The sequence below is a fragment of the Lissotriton vulgaris genome, chromosome 11, assembly GCF_964263255.1.
Source record: "Lissotriton vulgaris chromosome 11, aLisVul1.2, whole genome shotgun sequence".
NCBI classification, from domain to species: Eukaryota; Metazoa; Chordata; class Amphibia; order Caudata; family Salamandridae; genus Lissotriton; species Lissotriton vulgaris.
The window spans coordinates 396,441,849-396,456,105 of NC_141699.1; the positions used below are offsets into that span (position 1 = coordinate 396,441,849).

Sequence of the window (14,257 nt, forward strand, 5' to 3'; positions counted from 1 at the left end):
TAAAATGTTAGAGAACCATGTAGGGATATCAAGCTGCGGGGGATATGCAGAGAGATTGTGCAGGCCCGGGGAGGGTGGAGGGGGCACACCGGTTCCAAGAACAACAGAGCGCGTGCCCGCCATGAAGGATTATAACCTCAAAGTTTCAAACTAAACGCCGACAAAAATGAGGGGGAAGGTGTACAACCTGCCCGACCTGTGGTAGGTTTGACATTGTGGACAAGGGCACACAAAAAATAGGGCTGATGCAGTTAGCGCCGCAAACTGTCATGGCTCACAGCCAACAGTACACACCCAGCGGAATGTTCAAACCTCACTGCACACGTGCACCAGTCCCAGCAACGCCCACGCCCTGTGACTTTCCACATCGTATAACATCATTCCAGTGCAAAGTAATCTTGCACTCGGCTATTCCAATCAGCACACCGTGGGGTGCAACAGTACAGAGTGAAGGCTCAATAACAGCCCCAGGGTGGACTGTCACAGCCCCAACACGTCCATTAGCACGCACATGTGGGTCAGCCACAGCAACATATAGGAGGGTTCCAAGGCTGGCAACGCCAGACTTCATGAAGCTTTGGAGCTAGGATAAGTAGCGGGTAAAGGTGTCCTTTTGGTAAAGGTGGACATTGAGTCAGTCTGTAGACCACTGTTGGTTCACCCTGCCAGCCCCTACCTACTGGGCTTCCATTTTCATGGGGCATTTTACTATGACATGTGCATGCCTATTGGTTGCTCGATATCCTGTGCTATATTTGAAAAAGTCAGCTTCTTCTTGGAGTAGCCTATGGATCAAGCCAGCCAGAGAGAAAAGTCCACCAGTTGGCTGATTTTGGTTTCATTGGCAAAAATAGTACCACTGCTCTTGCCCCTTTCTCTGCCTTAACAGCAACACTGTGGGTCCATCTGACACAAAGTCCCACATCCAATTAACGTTCCTAGGAATAGAACTAGACACCAAAGAATTCCTGTCCCACCTACCATATGACAAAGTGGAGACCTTCTCGGAGGCTATTTGGGTGGAGCTTTCAAAAGAGAAGGCCACCCTGAATGCAATTTAGTAATTGAAAGGGAATGTCAACTTTGTGGCCTGCATCATCCCAGTAGATAGAGTATTTGCAAACACTTCTCATGTTTAACTGTGGGCACAATGCAAAAGCACCACTTCACCAGGCTAGGGCAGGCCTAAAAAAGGACTAGCATATGTGACTGACATTCTTAAAAATAATTCTGTGGGCCATGTTTGTAGAGGTACAGTCACCATTTGCAGCTGTTCACGCATCTGGCAGCCAAGGCTTTGAAACCTGCTGGGAACTACTTGCTGCACTTAGTTGCCCTGTAAATTTGCCTGGATAAATTGTCCAACTGAAGGCACATCCCTTGATCAAACAACATGAAGGCAGTACAGCAATAACCTTACAATATGCATCTTGTCACATTGTCCTTGGCTTGCTGAGGCAGCTAACACACACGCTTGAACCTATCTTCACCTCCAGCAAGCACATCTCCTTCGATTACACCACAGCTCTCCATTGGACGGACCAGAGCTGCGTTCACTTCAACTACATAAAGTCCACGACCCACAACCCACCACAACCCATTCCCCGAAGAAATTGGAACAAAATCTCCACCGACCAGCTCTTCACATCACTTCTCCAAAATCCCCCTACCAATTCATCGGACCCTAACCAAGCAGCCTCCAACCTCACACAGTGGATCACCCATAGCGCCGACGAGCTAGCACCCTTGAAAATCCATCTATTCAAGCAAGGAAGCAAAAAAGCCCCCTGGTTCAACGATGACCTAAAAATATCCAAGAAGCTCTGTCGTACTCTCGAGAAAACCTGGAGAAAAAACCCGACCACTGACAACCTAGCCACCTTCAAGAACGCCACCCGCAAACACCATCAACTGATCCGATCCACCAAGAAATCAGCATTCAAGGATCGACTCGACAACAATGCCCAGAACAGCAAGGAACTTTTCAACATCGTCAAAGAATTCACTAACCCCTCCGCTGGCACTAACGACATCACTCCCTCCCAAGACCTCTGCGACTCTGTAGCCTCGTTCTTCCACAACAAAATCGCAGAAATTCATAACAGCTTTGAAAACCAGTCTGAAGACCAGTCCACTCCACCCACCTCTGAGCCTAAACCGCACTCTAACATCCTTTGCGCCTGGAACCCACTCTCCACCGAAGACACCATCCGCCTGATGAACTCCATCCACTCAGGATCACCAACCGACCCATGCCCCCACCACATTTTCAACAAAGCAGACTCCATCATCGCACCCCATCTCCGCGATGTCATTAACTGTTCCCTCAACTCCGCTACCTTCCCGGAAAACTGGAAACATGCCGAACTCCGCGCCCTTCTGAAGAAACCCACGGCAGACCCAACCGAACTTAGGAACTACCGCCCCATCTCGCTCCTCCCATTCCCTGCCAAAGTCATCAAGAAAGCCGTCAACACTCAACTCGCCGCCTTCCTCGAATCCAACAAATCCCTCGACCCCTCACAGTCCGGCTTCCGAGCCAAACACAGCACCGAACCTGCCCTCATCACCGCAACTGACGACATCCGAACACTACTGGATAACGGAGAAACAGTCGCATTCATCTTACTTGACCTCTCCGCAGCCTTTGACACAGTCTGTCATAGCACCCTCATACAACGTCTCAGCAACATCGGAATACAAGGAAAAGCATTGGACTGGATCATCTCGTTCCTCACCGGAAGAACACAGAGAGTCCGCCTTCCCCCTTTTAGATCAGAGGCAACTGATGTCATCTGGGGCGTACCCCAAGGATCTTCACTCAGTCCTACCCTCTTCAACGTATACACGAGTCCCCTCGCTTCCATCGCACGCCAACACAACCTCAACATCATCTCCTACGCAGACGACACCCAGCTGATCCTCTCCCTCACCAAAGACCCAAACACCGCCAAAACCAACCTACACGAAGGAATGAAAGAAGTAGCCGAATGGATGAAGAACAGCCGTCTAAAACTAAACTCGGAAAAAACAGAAGTCCTCATCCTAGGGCCATCCCCCTCTGCCTGGGACGACTCATGGTGGCCTCCGGCCCACGGAACCGCACCCATACCTACGGACCACGCACGTAACCTGGGCTTCATCCTGGACTCCTCCCTCTCGATGACCAGACAAGTCAACGCCGTCTCATCTTCTTGCTTCAACATCCTACAAATGCTCAAAAAAAATCTTCCGCTGGATCCCCGACGTAACAAGAAAGACGGTCACCCACGCACTGGTCACAAGCCGACTGGATTACGGAAACACCCTCTATGCCGGAACCACAGCCAAACTACAGAAAAAACTCCAACGCATCCAAAATGCCTCAGCCAGACTCATTTTAGACATCCCTCGGCAAGACCACATCTCCGGCCACCTGAAAGAACTCCATTGGCTCCCTATCAACAAGAGAATAACGTTCCGTCTCCTCACCCACGCACACAAAGCCCTCTACGACCTAGGACCCGAATGCCTCAACACGCGTCTTTCCTTCTACACCCCCCCTCGACTACTACGATCATCCAATCAAGCCCTCGCCGCAGTTCCGCGCATCCACAGATCCACCATGGGAGGAGGATCCTTCTCCTACTTAGCGGCCAAAACCTGGAATTCTCTCCCCACCCACCTCCGACTTACACAGAACCACCTCTCCTTCAGAAAGCAGCTAAAAACTTGGATATTTGATAAATAAATACTCCCCCCTCCCTCAAGCGCCTTGAGACCCTCTGGGTGAGTAGTGCGCTATACAAATTTCTGAAGCGCATGCCAATTATATTTTATCATCTCACCTGCAGGAAGCGAATATACTGGATAATTCCCAGAACGGATTCCGTGCGGGTCATAGCACCGAGACTGCTCTTTTGGCTGTGGTGGAGCACATCAGGAAGCTGTTGGACCAGGGTCAGACGGCGGCACTGATCCTATTGGATCTCAGTGCCGCCTTCGATACGGTGTCCCACCAGATTCTTTTACATCGTCTGGTGGAGGCAGGAGTTGGAGAGGTGGCACTTGAGTGGTTTCGTTCCTTTCTTAAGGATCGAGGCTTCAAAGTATCTACACCTCCTTTTGTCTCTGCTTCTCGCCCTATACTTCAGGGCGTTCCCCAAGGATCGGCCCTTAGCCCTACCTTATTTAATTTATATGTTCAGCCATTGGCGGAGGCTGCCCATAGTTTTGGTCTCTCCTTGGTGTCATACGCCGATGACACGCAGCTGGCGGTGGCACTTAATGGCGATTCCAACATGGATGCCCCCACCTTTCAGTCAGCTCTAAAAGCTGTGGCCGGCTGGATGGCGAACAATCGACTCCAACTTAATGCCTCTAAGACCGAGGTCATTATTTTTGGTAGGGAAAGTGGGTTATGGGGAGATCAATGGTGGCCTTCTGAACTAGGCCCTGTTCCCACCCCCGTGACTGAAGTCAGAAACCTCGGGGTGTGGTTTGATGACAAGCTCTCTTTTACTTCCCATACTAAACGTGTGGCTGGCACATGCTTAGGTACTCTGCAGTGTCTTCGACCCATTTTTAAGTTTTTTGATGCGGAGACCAGACAGATTATAGTCCAAGCCCTGGTTCTTACCAGATTGGACTACGCCAGCTCTCTGTTTCTGGGTCTAAATCAGGCCGAGCTATCCCGCCTCCAGAGGGCCCAAAATGCGGCGGCCAGGATGCTAGTCGGCCTCCCGAAGTTTGTCTCGGCTCGTCGAACTATCCAAGATCTCCATTGGCTACCGGTAGGGCAAAGAATTACGTTTAAAGCTCTCTGCTTAACTTTTAAAATTCTTAAATTAGCCTCCCCTCCTATTCTCTCACAGACTATTCTTCATTATGTCCCTGCCAGAGCCCTCCGCTCTGCTGGATTAAATCTTGCCATTGTGCCACGTTTTAAAAAAACTAGAATGGGTGGACGCTCTTTCTCAGTGCTGGCTGCAGCCCTTTGGAACTCCCTGCCAGCCCCTCTCCGTTCCATCCCTGACTTGCTTCCTTTTAGGAAGGCATTAAAAACCTTCCCCTCTACAGTTTAGGCCCTTTTTCTTTGACCTTCTCTGATGTGTTGTGTTACTCAAATCTCCAAAGCGCCGGGACGCCACTTGGCTGCGGCATCCGCGCGCTATATAAAATAAAATAACATAACATAACATAAATTGAACTTGAAGGGGTTAAAAATGGGGCAGCTGACACTCTCTTGCGTTCTCACCTGGACAGGGTTGGTAATGAGAAACCTGTAGGAGACATTCAAATTACCCCTTTCGACTCAGAGTTGTGGACGTTGGTGCACTGGAAAAGAGACTCAAGGATATTACTTAGGTGGGTTTGACCCCAAACTATACAGCTCTATTGAGACCACAGCAAAGTTCTTCACCTTTGGGTTTTTGTAAAATCCTGGTCTTTGGTCACTATAACACTTGGCCACTATTGTTCAACTGCGAAAGGCTCCATGGGTTGGTGAATACCACCAATAGCACCTACTGCATCGGGCAGTGAAAGCCTGAGTCAGAGAAGAGCCTACGGTTTGTGACAACAGAACCCCATAGACTTCACCACACTTCAACACAGCTTATACCAGAAAACGGTGATGTGCAACTCCCATTACGAACTAATCCTTCTCAGTGATGCGTTTTCTTTGTTGTACCATCATGCCTTTCCGGCCATAAGAGTTGGTGGCTTGCTCGAAGGAGGATACAAGCTATAGAACATTATATACCAATGATGTGTGAATAGAGAAGCTTTGTGACAACCTGCGATTAAACATGTCAAAAACTATCAACAGAGGAAAGGCAAGGTTCTGATGGAAAATAGTTTAGGATCTGTTGACTTTAATTGCCCTGTGACATTGTTAACTTCCTACTTGGAGGCACAAGGACAAGAGATGCCTACTTATGCTCAAGGATGGCTCCCTGTTATGGAAGTAACAGTTCAAGAGATTCTTAACTATTTTCAATGGCAAAGGCAGGGCTTCCTGGGAGGTGTTTCACAACCTACTCCTTCTGGATCTTGGAAGCAACAATCATCTTGAGAGAAGTGTTATGAGGAAAAATGTAAAAATATTGGGAGAGACGGATTCAAATTTTATCAGTGGCAGCTTCTCCGCTAAGGCAGAGGAGCGTAGCCCCACTGCTTTTAAAGGATAAATAAAATAACAACACACTGTTATTTTATTTTTCCCTGCTGAGGCAGTTTGGTGGGGTGGGGCTTGGCTGCTCATCTCAAAAAGGGGAGGAGTGGTGAGCACTTAAGTGCGCATGAAGGTTTGTCTGCCGTTTTGGGCCGGCCAAACAGCCATGCGCACTTTGCATGTTCTCCACCCAGACTGTGTTACAGTCTGGGTAGAGAACATGCACAGGCTCATAGTCCCCACGGCGCTCAGACCCATAACAAAGCTGCTATTAGCAGCCTTGTGATAGGCTACGGGAAGCCTGTGTGCCTACTTCTTCGGTTCCAGGCTCGTCGGAAGGAAAGCGGAGGAGACAGTTGGATGGTACATTTTAGATTGGCACATTTTGGATTCTTTCATTTGTCTCAATTAGTCCCATATGTACTGGTCTTTTATATCACCCACCAGCCCTGGCCCTACAATAGGTCAAGACATTATGACCATGGGGAGAACTCCAAAATGATTGGTGGAAAAATCAACTTTGGCGATGAACTTTCAGTTGTAAGAGCAAGTACTGATAGGGAGTGGTATGCCATATGGGAGGCCTAGTTGAAGTGAAGGTGAGTGAAGCCCGCCCACTGGAAGTCTACCCTGAGTGTCTCGTTGATGGGAGGCATGGCTACCAAAAATTAATGGATACCAGCATGCATGACAGTAAATTAAATATGGCTGCCATGTTATGTTGTGTTATAGATTTTTATAGTTCAAAAAAGAAAAATGGGAACCCTTACAGTCAGAAGGGACCAAGGGTAGTAGTAATTATTAAGAAACAGCGGTCCCGTAAACATTGAATCAATATAAATAGCCACAATATTACAATCAAGATTGGGTCTATTCATGTCTGAATGGATGGTCTAAGAAAAGTTTTAACACACAATTAGGTCATCCATCGCTACCGTACTACTGGCATCCTGTGGCCCTAAGCTTTTGTGCTAGTACTTAGGACCGACTCTTCCGGATTGCCTCAGAGCAACTTCCCAGGCATTTGCTTTATTGCTTAGTCCCGATGATGATGATCCCATAACCTTGTTGGGGATCGAAACGTCGTCGACACCTACATCTTAAACTCAAGTGCAAATTAAGAATGATGTGGAGTACAAGATGTTTTTGTGATTGTGACTACTGTTAATTTGTATTCTCACTTAAAGAGTCACTTTTAAGTCACCTGCCAGCGGTAAGGAAATCGGCTGATTTCCCAATGCCCTGTCACGTCCTGCTCACTATTTGTTTATGTATTGTCTTGATCTAATTGTGTGTTAATACATTTCTAAGACTGTCCATTCAGACACGAATAGACCCAATCTTGATTGTAATATTGTGGCTATTTATATTGATTCACCGTTTAAGGGACCACTGTCTCTTAATAAATAGATTGTTATAGAGCGCTCATTTACCAGGGAGGTTAGGTTCCTTGGCACTGGGCAACAGGAGGCAGCATTTAGCTGAATATAGTTTAATCATATGCTTGTCAGAAGAGCCAAGTCTTCAGAAGTTTACATAAATGTGTGTAATTCTAAATTGATCTGATCTCTAAAAGAACAGAATTCCAGGCTTGGGGGCCCAACACAGCAAATCTAATCCCACCTAATCTCTTCTGCTTGAATGGAGGAAGTCTAAGGAAGTTCTTGTGCCTAGATTGCAATTGGGGACATATGTTTTTAACTCAAGAGTATAAAAATGAGCCAGGAGTACAATCGCTGGGACACAGGCACTGGAAGTGTAGGGTTACCCTGTGGACATGCCTGAGGAATGGCTACCCAAGTGGCCGAACCCCCAGCATACCTGACTGACTGAAGGAAATGAAATAGGCAGTTTATAAACTGTAACCTTTACTCTATCTGACAAAATCATGTGGTCTCGGAACTCAGATAGGCATAGGGCGGCTAATGGCTTGTGGTAGGCATCACATTGAGAACAAGAACATACCAAGGATTTGCACTGCAATATGTCTCGCATTTGCGAGAATTGAAGCTGTTGGCATTGTAAATGACAATACCTTTTATTTATCAGTTTTGATAATTAAAACATAAACAAAAGGCATTGTCATTTACAATGCCAATAGCTCAAACTCTTGTAAATGCAAGACCTATTTCATTAAAAGAAGCAGCTGCCATTGTCCCAGACTGCTTAGAAAGTGAAAGCAAGCAAGACATGCTGAATGTTGCAGGAAAGAATGTCCTGCCTGCAGTAGGAGAAACTCATTAAAGAAAATAGTGCTTACAGACATGGCTGGCTCATGTAATTAGCTTGTAAGAGCCCAACTCCAGCTTGAAATCAGCCTAGACACCTTTATTCACCACAGTGACGTGCTCGAGGCTGCAGCACTTGTGCCATAGCCAGACGTCTGATCACTGTGTTTGCACTTAAAGGGCCCTCGAACCGAATTTCGTCCTCCGAATTTGTATTTTGCCCCACGCAGCTGACTTGCATTTAGACCTGGCCATTTGGGGGTCTCCGGAGGCGATTCTAAATCCACCAAATGAACGACTCACCTCCCAGTGTGCACTCCTTTGTTCACTGTGACTAACTGATGAACTACACACTGGTCAGCTAGTTCGTCCCTGTGGCACCAGACGACCTTGACCCTGGGAAGAGGATGTGGCGTTAGAGCCAGAGCTGCTAAATTTGGAATTTGGGAACCAGGTTCGAGTCTCATCGTCCGCTCAACATCATGTGATTCTGGGCAGATTACTTAATCCCCCTGTGCCTAAAAAAGAATGTGACCTTGTGTAATCTAACTGGTTCTAGCATAAAGCACACCAGTATCATAGGGTTGAGTCTGCACTGTATAAAACTTGAAAATAAATAAATAAAAAGAAACTGGAACAAACACTCTAAGGCTCCAATGCACCCCCATCCAGACTAGCACCAATCACTCATATGATAGTTCCTGGGCAAAACCCGAACTCTAAATACACCAGACCATGAACTACAGAAAACCTGCTCTAACTGTCTTTCATCATTGAGACACACATACAGCTCTTCCAATGCACAGCAATGCTGACCTGAAGCACCACTTGTTCTTCGAGCGGAGAAACTAAGATCTGTCAATGCACCCCAGTCTCGACCTGAACAGCCCTATACTATTGCAGTTAGAAGGTCCCCACGTAACACAGGCATTGCACTTCAGTCCTGAAACATGTCACCCCAGAGAGATACCTATGAACTGGGAAACACACACAGCTCCGGCACTGCATCTCAATCCTGAAATGAATCAACCATGTTAGATACCGGAGCACTGGGAAGAATGCAGCTCCGGCACTGCATCTCAATCCTGAAATGAACCACCCAGGAAACATATGTACTGTGAAACACACACAATTCCTGTACTGCATCTCAATCCTGAAATGAATCACTGCATACCTATGCACTAGGAAAGACACAGCTCCAGCACTGCATCTCAATCCTGAAATGAACCACCCCGGATACCTGTGCACTGAGAAACACACAGCTCCTGCAATGCATCTCAATCCTAAAATGATTCACCCCGGAAACCTGTGCCCTGTGAAACACACACAATTCGTGTACTGCGTCTCAATCATGAAATGAATCACACACCATGGATACCTATGCACTGGGAAACACACACAGCTCCAGCACTGCATCTCAGTCCTGAAATAAATCACCCAAAATAGATACTGACGCATTGGAGAAAACACACACAGCTCCAGCAGTGCATCTCAATCATACTGAAATGAATCACCCAAGCTAAATACCTATGCACTGGAAATCATGCAGCTGCAGCACTGCATCTCAATCTTGAAATGAATCACCCCGGATACCTGTGCACTGGGAAACACGCACAGCTTCGGCACTGCATCTCGATCCTGAAATGAATCACCCCAGATAGATAACCTATGCACCGGAAAACATGCAGCTCCGCCACTGAATCTCAATCTTGAAAGGAATCACTCCAGAAACATATTTACTGGGAAACACACACAGCTCTGGCACTGCATAGGAAACACACACAGCTAAAATGCATCTCAATTCTGAAATGAATCACTCCAGATACTGGGAAGCGGACACAGCTCCGGCACTGCATCTCAATACTGAAATGAATCACTCTGGATACCTGTGCACTGGGAAACACACACAGCTTCGGCACCTCAGCTCAGTCCTGAAATGATTCACCTCAGGCGGGCAAGTTGAGCCAAATTTCGGGGGAATCACCTAGATACCTTTGCCCAGGGAAACACACAAGGCTCCACCACTGCACCCCGGTCCTGACCCGAATCATCCCCAAAAACTGTAATGTTGATACACATGCGGCTCTGACACTGCACCACCCCCAGAAACTGTAAGGCTGAGACACGCATCACTGCACCTCAGTCCTTACCTGACTCACTCCTAGACACTCTAATGCTGGGAAACACACAGCTCTATCTTTGTACCTCAACCATGGACTGAATCCCCCCTAGAAACTCTAATGCTGGAAGTCACATACAGCTGTACCTCAGAGGCAGTGCCACCTGCTACCTCTGTACTGATGCACACCAACCCGCCCTACCCCACCCTCGACTTCAGTACTGGGTTCTATACAGCTCTGTGCCCCCCGCCCTGCAAAATGTGTTGAGGGCCCCCTGGGTCTCCCATACCTTACAGGCTTTCAATGCCTTTGGGGTTATAGAGGGTATGAACCAGCTTGACGGGTGTCAGGTATATAATACACAAATGTGGCGTAGCAACTGTGATATGCGCCTTAATGTAAGTAATGGCATCGGGTCAAATATCCCCTGATTTGGTGGAAACACGAACTGGCGAAAAGTTGGCACCAAATAGTCCTGGGTCCCTGTGCCACTGCACCGGATGCACTATTGACAGCTATGCCTCTGACGTCCTGCCCGGGTATCCTGACACGTAGGCAAAAGATTGTTTTAAGACGTTGGCTGTTACTCTGAACGCTACATAGCCTGACGCTCATTAAAGGGGAGAGTAAATCACATTTTGAGGCAATATGAGCAAGCTGTCAAGCTTCAGATTAAACTCAACAAAGACTTTAGCAGGAACAGTCATAATGTTGACAGTGTGTGCGTAAAACTGGATATTCAAAATGTCCTCTAGGATATCGAAGTGCACCTATAACAGTGAGAAAGTATCAAAGCCACAAAAAAATCATTTTAGCTCATGGTAGGCGAACGTGTGCGCCAATCACCATGAAAGCCGACGCCTGTAGTTCAAAATTCAATTTAAAAACACCAACGAGCAAAAATGGAGCTAAAGAGCACACTGTAAATTGAAAATTTGCCTTCAAAGGTCTTTTTAAGTTCTCAATTTGCAATGTCCTTTGACACAACTGAGAAGGCCTGCGCTATGATGTGTGGTTCTTAATTTCGCTGCATCATGCTTTTCTGTGATAGGATGTCACATAATTATGTATTTTTTTTATAACACTTCTGGGCTGATCGTAGCTAGAAATAACGAGAGGCACTACCACACAATAGGTGGTACTCGGATATTTTAATCAGAAACATACGCAGGTGCTCAACCTACTATACTACATCAGTGGGAGCTGAAACCTCGATTTGCAACCTATGCACACACCTCACAGGTTCATTATCACATCGACCTGTGACCTACAATGTGTCACTTGACATTTACATAGCACGCTGCTGGCTCTTTCGAGGACTCATAGCGCTCAAGCGTGTGTTGCCGCAAGACCTGAAAACACGACTTTAACAGCTGGCGCAGCCTGGCCTGGGGGACACTTTAGTGCCATGGATGAGTTTCTGGGCAGTGACGCGAAACGCGTCCTGTTAAGATGCGCTTAACTGTCTGTGCGTGTGACTATTTGCTTTGGGGAAGTGCACGGGATAAAGCAGTGCATTCCTCTGTACCTTTATCCCAATACAATGCACCAGCTGGCCCGAGGTAACTTAAATGTCAGTTTCCAATCCAATACTCGCTCAGAGGGTTAAAGCACCAGCTGCAATTAGATCTCACTGGGATTTAAATCATACCCACAAAGCTCCCTTACAGAGCTGGTCAGCTTTAACTTTAAGTTTAAGGGGATCTCTGCAGCTGGTGCATTAACTCACTGATGGAAATAGAAACCTGGCATAAAGGTGCGGCATACAACCTCTACTGGGTTACAGAAGAAGGAAAACATTTGGAGGCTATGAAATTACAAATAGAGTGCCACAAGTCTAGATCTTTTTCAGGAGGGGACTGGGCTAATGTGTCTGAACCTGAAGCGTATGTATGCCTTTTTCCAAACCTTTAAAGTTTGGACAAATCAGAACCTCTCAAAGCAGATAGGAAGAGATGCAACTTTTGGGACTGGGTTCAAAAGTGAGCACAACTCATTCGGCGCACAAAAGATGCTGCCACATAGGAAACTCAGTCTGATTGGGAAGAGCTGGAATAAATAAAAAAAAAAAGGGGTCCACAAGAGGGGAAAGTTCTAGGACAAATAAAGGTTCAAGTCTTCCATAAGGATAGGTTGGTATTCTTATAAAGTGCGTCGGTGCCAGTATCACTGGGGTCTGCTTCTGTGAGTGAGTTGAAGGCTGCAACTCTGAGCTAAACTGCTTTTATAACAGAAAGAATGACCGCCAAACGTTGAATACAAAAATTAATGCCCTACAAATATTCACAAATCCTTCGAAAACATTACCAGTTAAGCAAATACCCAATTCTCCAAACATTTAACAAAACCAAACTGCTCTCATATATACAATCTTGAATGACCTTGCCTGTCCGTTCATAAATGCATCATTTCAACAGCTTTATGCATGGGTGGAAGCTTTGTCTGTACAGACAGCTTAGCTCTGGCTGACCCTACAGCAGGAACAAGGATGACCACAAAAGATTAAGCTCCTGCCTGAAACGTGTCAGATGTAGGCTACAATATGTCCAGGTATGTATACACAAACTAAAGTACTGTCTCTCGTTCCCTTTCGAGATTCACACAAAGGCTAGTACAAGTCACTATGATGTGCTTGGAGCGTACCATTACCTTCATGCAGGCAGCAAGGTTACCATTCTCGAAGAAACAGTAAGAACCATGTATAGCAAACTCAGTAGCTACTACCCCACTATTTAAAGTTTCGCAAATGTGTGTGGCTAGCTCCTTCATTCCAGTTTTTTCCTTTGTTTCTGGGACTTGTAGTCTTGTGTTATCCATCATAAAACCAGGACAAGCAGCCCTCAAATCTTAAGAAAAATACTGGGCAGATAGACATGTATGGATCTGGGAAAGCTACTGAAAACCAGAGGGCGCTTTGAGGCTTCCTTAGGGGTAGAAACGTCCTACACTCGTGCACTTGCCATAAAGCAATTTCCCATCATCGCCCTGCCTCCGTGGCTCCTCAGTCTACACTGTCACATATCTAGGCACGCTCTCGGGTCCACTAAACAAACTCTGCCGATGTTCTGTTTTAGAAAAGGTCGTTTATCATGAATGGTCCTAAAACTTGACATGACCTCCATGCCCATCTCCGTACTAAATCCAACTTACATATTTTCCATAATTATCTGAAAACTGGGTCTTCCAGCCTCAGTTAGTGGTACCCTTGTAGCTTCTTTTGATTTTGTGTTCAGAAGCCCATATTTGCCACAGAGCTAGATATATGTTCATTCACAAACTGCAAAATCCACCACTACACCCAACAATAAATGCTTCAATAGCCATCCCGGTATGGATCATTACAAGTAGCTCCCTGTATCCCACTCATGCCAAACATTAAAACTCACCATTACCCATGTACTGAACAGCACAGCCTCCATACCTTAAGATACCCACTGCTCGTTCTCAGATGGCTCTGGTGGATGATGGGAGACGCCCCTATCATTGTAAAATGAGCAAACGCATAACCTTCCTCCAACAAATAACAAAAAAACAAAATATAACCATTGCCTCTCCTAATCTTAAAATGATGAACACCCCCACACAATTCCAGTGGAATAACTTAAAATTGAAAGTGATACAAAACGCTGCAACATCCCATTCTTCTGCCAAGTACCTCCATCACGATCCGGCCAAGGGGGATGCCATCGGCGCTGATGTCAAAGAACACGCGTGGGTTGACCATTCTGACAGCTGTGGGTACCACTGCTCCAGGA

General features: G+C 46.5%; 1 protein-coding gene across 1 annotated transcript in view; it reads right to left on the reverse strand.

The window, feature by feature from the left end:
- LOC147679856 (peptidyl-prolyl cis-trans isomerase F, mitochondrial-like) overlaps positions 1–14,257 on the reverse strand; it is a 114,073-nt gene extending 99,816 nt beyond the window's left edge. Inside the window, exon 1 of the mRNA XM_086944760.1 lies at positions 14,158–14,257. Within this exon, the coding sequence (XP_086800886.1) occupies positions 14,158–14,226 (69 nt within the window). The 5' untranslated portion in view covers positions 14,227–14,257. The remainder of the gene's footprint in view (positions 1–14,157) is intronic.